General features: G+C 44.8%; 1 protein-coding gene across 1 annotated transcript in view; it reads left to right on the forward strand.

Moving 5' to 3' along the window:
• LOC139656070 (collagen alpha-5(IV) chain-like) overlaps positions 1 to 7321 on the forward strand; it is a gene marked incomplete at its 3' end in the record, with an annotated part of 16683 nt that extends 9362 nt beyond the window's left edge. The window contains exons 5-12 of the mRNA XM_071533557.1: positions 195 to 299; positions 744 to 838; positions 3192 to 3342; positions 3602 to 3715; positions 3798 to 3965; positions 4756 to 4890; positions 6298 to 6438; positions 7223 to 7321. Coding sequence (XP_071389658.1) covers positions 195 to 299; positions 744 to 838; positions 3192 to 3342; positions 3602 to 3715; positions 3798 to 3965; positions 4756 to 4890; positions 6298 to 6438; positions 7223 to 7321 — 1008 coding nt within the window. The remainder of the gene's footprint in view (positions 1 to 194; positions 300 to 743; positions 839 to 3191; positions 3343 to 3601; positions 3716 to 3797; positions 3966 to 4755; positions 4891 to 6297; positions 6439 to 7222) is intronic.
• Between the last annotated feature and the right edge of the window lie 756 nt (positions 7322 to 8077).

Below are 8077 nucleotides of genomic sequence, written 5' to 3' on the forward strand. Positions count from 1 at the left end.
TCTATCTACTCTAGCTCTATGTGCTGGTGTTATCTATCTACTCTAGCTCTATGTGCTGGTGTTATCTATCTACTCTAGCTCTATGTGCTGGTGTTATCTATCTACGCTAGCTCTATGTGCTGGTGTTATCTATCTACTCTAGCTCTATGTGCTGGTGTTATCTATCTACTCTAGCTCTATGCTCCTCCTCTTAGGCACCACAGGACTTCCTGGTTTCCCAGGGTTCCCGGGGCTGTCGGGAGAAAAGGGATCCAGAGGCCTTTCTGTCCAGGGGCCCCCAGGAAATGCTGGGGTCAAAGGTCAGGACACATCTAACCCTAAAGAAGTTAAATGTAAAGAAGTTAAATGTAAAGAAGTTAAGTGTAAAGAAGTTAAGTGTAAAGAAGTTAAGTGTAAAGAAGTTAAGTGTAAAGAAGTTAAATGTAAAGAAGTTAAATGTAAAGAAGTTAAACGTAAAGAAGTTAAACGTAAAGAAGTTAAGTGTAAAGAAGTTAAGTGTAAAGAAGTTAAGTGTAAAGAAGTTAAATGTAAAGAAGTTAAATGTAAAGAAGTTAAACGTAAAGAAGTTAAACGTAAAGAAGTTAAGTGTAAAGAAGTTAAGTGTAAAGAAGTTAAACGTAAAGAAGTTAAATGTAAAGAAGTTAAACGTAAAGAAGTTAAGTGTAAAGAAGTTAAATGTAAAGAAGTTAAGTGTAAAGAAGTTAAGTGTAAAGAAGTAATACAGTGAGTTTGTCTCCTGTCAGGACTGCAGGGCCTCCCAGGACCTCGAGGCTCTCCAGGCTTCGGGATCCGGGGACGGGCTGGGCCCTCGGGGGCCCCGGGGATGCCGGGCCCAAAGGTAGGCTGTGTGTGTGGAGCAGACATGTTGTATTCAGTGCTGGAAATGCCCAGATTTGACTGTGCTGCCATCCAGAAAACCAATATGAGGAATAACACACCTGAGATATTCAGCCTGCTGGATCAGACAGCTTCTCTAATTCTGCCACAGCGGGAAATAAATCACATGATTCCTGCTTGTAGAATGTTGTGTTTTCATACCTGATCTGTTCTTCCAGACTCCTGAGATCCTCCTTATGTTCCCAGTCCTGCCCGACTTCTTTTACAGGCTTTATGAGTATTGCCCTTTTTCTTCAAATACTTTTTGTGCAGTGAATCTGCAGTTCAGTTCTCATGAAATCACTAGCACCTTTTGGGATATCCTCTGATGTGCATGGGCACACACACACACACACACACACACACACACACACACACACACACACACACTACATCTACTATCTGTCTATCTGCTCACTCCAGAATGGAAATACCAACATCCTGACTGCTGAGTGAAGAGGCAGAGAGGAGTGATGTCACACTGCAGGAGGAGATTTACACTTTCATTTCCTTACATTTCCAAGTTATGTGTGTTGTTATCGTCCGAGTTTCTGTTTGAGATTAACGATTATTGTGATTATTGTTTCAATCATTCATCTGGTCTGTGTGTGTGACTCCTCCACAGTTGGAACAAACCTCACTCCTCTATCCCAGTTGAAATCCATGCGACATTGAAGAAACATCTGAACCTTGACAGTCCAACAGCATCCAGATCCTTCACTATCTCTGGAGGATCTGGTCCAGCTGGTTTCTCAGCACTGAGCAGCTGTCTAACCTCCTCAGTGACCTCTGACCTCTGAGGAGCCTCAGAGCCTCCAGAGTCTAAGACCTTAGTCTAAGACCGTCTTAGTACCTGGGTTGGCATCGAGGACACTGCACTTAGTTGGTTTTATTTCTACCTTTCAGAAAGAACCTTCTCAGTCACCATAGCAACTACTCATCTTCTACAACTCACATCACCCATGGTGTACCGCAAGGTTCTATTTTAGGTCCAATTTTATTCTCAATTTACATGCTGCCAGAACAGAACCTCCCCCTGAACATAAGGAGACCTGCTGACCCAAACAGCCAAGCTGCTGCAGCACATTTCCTCAACTGTTGGATGGCTCAGAGTTTTCTTCAGATCAATAGTTGGAAGTCTGGCATCATATTGTTCGGTCTATTTCTATCCCTGTTATTCAGAGTGGGTTCGGTCCTCTGTCCACTAATGTAAACACTTGGGAGTACTATTTGACCTCTGACCTGAGCCAGTCCTGTAGTAGTAGTAGTCCAGTCCTGTTTCCTGCACCTGAGATCCATCTCCAAAATCAAGCCAATGCTTTCACACAGCAGGCCGGAGAAAGTAATCCACACACTAATCTGGTCTCGACTAGACGGCTTAACTCGCTGCTTTCTGGCATCAACCAGAAGTCTCTCTCTCGCCTCCAGCTGGTTCAGAAGGCAGCAGCATCACATGGATCCTGGCTTCTCTCCATTGGCTCCCCGTTCGGTTTAGAATTGATTTTAAGATTTAACTGATCACTTTTAAAGCCTGTCTGGGTCTGGCTCCAAGCTACATAACAGACATGTTGACCCTGTATGAGCCGGTGCTCAGCCTCAGATCCTCATTCCCTTCTGGCCGTTCCAAAGCCTAAAGTCTTAAGACTTAAGTGTAAAGTCTAAAGTCTAAAGTCTTAAGTCTAAAGTCTAAAGTCTAAAGTCTAAAGTCTTAAGTCTTAAGTCTTAGTCGAAGGTGTTTTTGCCTTCAGGACCTCGGCTCTGAACCCGCCTGAGGAGAGAAGGCTGCAGAATCAGTGACTTCTTTTAAATCGCTTCTTAAAACCCATTTTTATAGACTTGCTTATATGAGATGTCATCTTTTTTTCTTTTTATCTTAATTTGATCTTACTTTTATTTTATATTATCCTTACTGTTTATTTTGTTTTTCATCTTACAGTTATCCCACAATTTCCTTGAATGCTGCTCTGTTCCACCTCTGAATTTAATCTGTTTATTCTTGTTTCATTGCTTTGTAAATTCATTTTGAGTATTCTGCTTTTATTTTGTCTGTTAAAGCACTTTGCAAACTCTGTTTTAAAAGGCGCTATATAAATAAAGTTATTATTATTGATTTATTACACATAGAATTGAGATGACAGACGAGATCACCAGTATATTTTCCAGTCTGGGTGCCCTTCCCCCAACATGTTTGTCTCCATGGTGATCATATTGACATAATGTTATGTTGGTCCATGGTGATAATAACTTTGTAACATTATTTTGGTTTCCATGGTGATTTTAGTGATGTAATGTTCTCTTGGTCTCCATGGTAACAGGGTGACGGGGGCGTCGGTCTCCCAGGCCAGCCGGGTCAGTTAGGACCCCAGGGAGAGGACGGCTCTGTGGGGCCCCAAGGGGCCGCTGGCCCCGCTGGACCGGACGGACCTCCAGGACCTCCAGGACTAGATGGCCCCCCAGGACCCACAGGTAGGTAACCTAATGACTAGCTAACTAGCACTGAAGAAAAATTAAGATAAAAATCAGATTAAATTGCACCGCCTTGTGGCAAAAATACATTACTGCTTGGTTACCGCAGACAAACGCTTGACTGGACTGGACTGGACTGGACTGAACTGGACTGAACTGGACTGAACTGAACTGAACTGAACTGAACTGAACTGAACTGAACTGGACTGGACTGGACTGAACTGAACTGACCTGTTTCATCTGAACTGAACTGTTCCAGGTCGTTCTGGTCTGGACGGTCTGCCTGGACCGGTGGGTCCTTCTGGACCCTGCTCACCTGGACCCCCGGGGCCCCCAGGAGCCCCAGGAGAGGGGGGCTTCATCGGCTTTACAGGTACAGGCCGGGCCGTCCCGCTGTGTGTGCTGGTCCTGCTGGTCCTGCTGCGCCTCCTCTGACGCTGTCTTCTGTCCCGCAGGGCCCCGAGGACCCAAGGGAGCGCAGGGGGAGTCTGGGCCACCGGGGAAAGGAGCCCCGGGGCCCCGGGGCCCCTACGGACCCCCGGGGTTTGACGGAGCTCCGGGGCCCGGTGGGGGCGTCGGCCTGAAGGGACTGAGAGGGACCAACGGAGAACCGGGGAGCCCCGGTAAGGAGGCGGAGCCACAACACCTCCTGGTCTTAAGATTAATATTTATAATAATATTTCTGTTTAGATTCAAACAAATAACATGAATCACAGGCCAGCTGATGTTGAAAGCAGTGTTCATTTTCCCAACCAGGAACAGTGAGTTACTGTGTGTGTGTGTGTGTGTGTGTGTGTGTGTGTGTGTGTGTGTGTGTGTGTGTTAGGTATCAGAGGAGATGTGGGGGCTCCTGGAGCCTGTGGGAGTCCAGGGATTGATGGGAGACAAGGACAGAAGGGACGACTAGGACCAAAAGGTTTCATCTGTCTGTCTGTCTGCCTGCCTGTCTGTCTGTCTGTCTGTCTGTCTGCCTGTCTGTGAACCTGCCTGTCTGTCTGTGAACCTGTCTGTCTGCCTGTCTGTCTGTCTGTCTGTCTGTCTGTCTGCCTGCCTGTCTGTCTGTGTGCCTGTCTGTCTGTCTGTCTGTCTGTCTGCCTGCCTGTCTGTCTGCCTGCCTGTCTGTCTGTGAACCTGTCTGTCTGTCTGTGAACCTGTCTGTCTGCCTGTCTGTGAACCTGCCTGTCTGTCTGTGAACCTGTCTGTCTGCCTGTCTGCCTGTCTGTCTGTCTGTCTGTCTGTCTGCCTGCCTGTCTGTCTGTGTGCCTGTCTGTCTGTCTGTCTGTCTGTCTGTCTGCCTGTCTGTCTGCCTGCCTTTCTGTCTGTGAACCTGTCTGTCTGCCTGTCTGTCTGTCTGTGAACCTGTCTGTCTGTCTGTCTGCCTGTCTGTTAATTGTCTGTCTGTCTGTCTCCCAGGTCAGATGGGTGCTGAGGGGGTGAAGGGTCCTCAAGGTGCTCAGGGGCCCCAGGGTGACCCAGGGGAGTGCGGACCTAAAGGAAGCCAGACTGCTGTAGAGCTGCATGGAGATCCTGGAGATCCTGGAGAGCCTGGTACTTCATTCTAGTCTACTATTCTGTTCTATTCTATTCTATTCTATTCTATTCTATTCTGTTCTAATAAACTTTATTTATAAGGCACTTTTCAAAACAGGGTTACAAAGTGCTTTACAGAAGAATAATGATAAAAAAAGGTACAATGAATGAAAAGCAATAGACAATAAAATAAACCAAACATTCATAAAAAACATTCATAAAATCATACGAGCCAAATGATAAATGATAAAACAGAGAAGAGTCCTGGAAGGCAGTAATCAAAACCTCGAAACAGTTAAGAAAAGGCAAAAATATAAAAGTGTCTTTCAAAGTGCCTGAACTCTGACCCTGACCCTAAACCCTCTGCCTGGTGGTCTGACCCTGACCCTAAACCCTCTGCCTGGTGGTCTGACCCTGACCCTAAACCCTCTGCCTGATGGTCTGACCCTGACCCTAAACCCTCTGCCTGGTGGTCTGACCCTGACCCTAAACCCTCTGCCTGATGGTCTGACCCTGACCCTAAACCCTCTGCCTGGTGGTCTGACCCTGACCCTAAACCCTCTGCCTGGTGGTCTGACCCTAACCCTAAACCCTCTGCCTGATGGTCTGACCCTGACCCTAAACCCTCTGCCTGATGGTCTGACCCTGACCCGGTTTGTGTGGATCAACAGGTCTGAGTGAGTTTTAAAATCTACTCTAAATTTCATGGGAAGCCAGTGCAGAGAGGCCAGGATAGGGCTGATGTGCTCTCTCTGCCTGGATCTGGTTAAAAGTCTATTCTATTCTATTCTATTCTATTCTATTCTATCTGGTACTGTGTGAAACTGGGTAGGTAGAAGCTTGTCATGGGCTCATTTTCAGTCAATATGTTGAACCCTTAGTACAAAACTGAACAGGTCCTGGACCTCTTGAAGGTAAGCAGCCAGACACGGAAATATATTAAAAAATAATGTTTATTCACAACAAGTTAATTTGAAAACAGTAGTGTCATAAAGAGGCATGTTGGATATCCAAAATAAAATACAGTTCCTTGAGTACAATAGCTGTTCAAGTTTCAGCCCAATATTCATAAATGCTCCAATAGTTAGTTAGTTAGTTAGTTAGTTAATTTAGTTTATTTGTCATTCCACATATGCATGTCATACATACAGGGAATGAAACATCATTTCTCTTGGACTACAGTGTGACATAGAACACATAACATATAAAAACATGTAGTTAAGAAAGAATCTAAAAAATACGTCAAAAACATGGTACAAACACAGTTATACAGCATAGCAGCAGGAGACAGTAAGTGCAGTAGAGTGTCGTAAACATAGTGTGTAGTGCAACGGGTTATACTGTGGAAAAGTAATTCATTAATGTGTCATGTACAGTCCACAGTGTACGGTCCACAGTGTACGGTCCACTGTGTACGGTCCACAGTGTACGGTCCACTGTGTACGGTCCACTGTGTACGGTCCACTGTGTACGGTCCACAGTGTACGGTCCACTGTGTACGGTCCACAGTGTACGGTCCACAGTGTACGGTCCACAGTGTACGGTCCACAGTGTACGGTCCACAGTGTACGGTCCACTGTGTACGGTCCACAGTGTACGGTCCACAGTGTACAGTCCACACATGAACAGTCCGCTATGGTAGACTAGTCTCTGGTCCCTGGAGCTACAACGGACCCAGGACCAACAGCTGGGGCCACCGGCGCTAGGATAAACCGCATCCGATTAGCCTCGCTAACACAATACATCATACAATATAATTACATAATACTGCATAAATATCCAAATCATACTCACGAGGCAGACGGAGTGCAGGAGCCTCTCATCTGTCTCAAACTAAGGGGAAAGTCTGTCCATCCCAACCCATAGACAGGAGAAAAGACAGGTGCCACACCTAAACTCCTCCCCACAGGCACCTGACCTGTGTTCCTGGTTCCGCCTGGCTGCACTGGAACCCTCAGCAGACGTCATATTTGGGGTTCCACAGGGTTCAATTCTGGGCTCCATTTTGTTTTCCATTCACACGCATCCACTTGAGCATATTATCTGCAGATATTTTCACTCTTAAGTTGACCACACACTTATATACTGTATGTCCATAAAGACAACGGACTAGTCTGGCCACTCTCATACATTTCCTCACAGATATTAGGTGCTGGATACTAAAGATGATGAGAACAATTACAATAACAATAATAATAGTAATAATAGTGATGATAATAATAATAATAATAATAATAATAATAATAATAATAATAATAATAATAATCCCTGTCTGTCTGTCTGTCTGTCTGTCTGTCTGCCTACTTGTCTGTCTGTGAACCTGTCTGTCTACCTCCTGTCTCACCCTCAGGGCCCCCCGGTCTCACTGGTGTTAAAGGCGAGAAGGGGCTCCAGGGGCCTCAGGGCCCCGATGGCAACAATGCTAACCCTGGCAACACCGGGCCCCAAGGTGACCAACCACACCTGCATACACTAAAAATACTGTCCATACACTGTACATACACTACATACACTACATACACTACATACACTACATACACTGTACATACAGTACATACACTACATACACTACATACACTGTACATACACTACATACACTACATACACTGTACATACACTACATACACTGTACATACACTACATACACTACATACACTACATACACTGTACATACACTACATACACTACATACACTACATACACTACATACACTGTACATACACTACATACACTACATACACTACATACACTGTACATACACTGTACATACACTACATACACTGTACATACACTACATACACTACATACACTGTACATACACTACATACACTACATACACTACATACACTGTACATACACTACATACACTACATACACTACATACACTACATACACTGTACATACACTACATACACTACATACACTACATACACTGTACATACACTGTACATACACTACATACACTGTACATACACTACATACACTACATACACTGTACATACACTACATACACTACATACACTACATACACTACATACACTGTACATACACTACATACACTACATACACTACATACACTACATACACTGTACATACACTACATACACTACATACACTACATACACTGTACATACACTACATACACTACATACACTACATACACTGTACATACACTACATACACTACATACACTGTACATACACTA

This window comes from Centroberyx affinis, unplaced genomic scaffold, assembly GCF_046629955.1.
Source record: "Centroberyx affinis isolate AG114_WGS23_722 - 3 ecotype Tasmania unplaced genomic scaffold, CSIRO-AGI_Caff_v1 ptg002378l_1, whole genome shotgun sequence".
In the NCBI taxonomy this organism is placed as follows: domain Eukaryota; kingdom Metazoa; phylum Chordata; class Actinopteri; order Beryciformes; family Berycidae; genus Centroberyx; species Centroberyx affinis.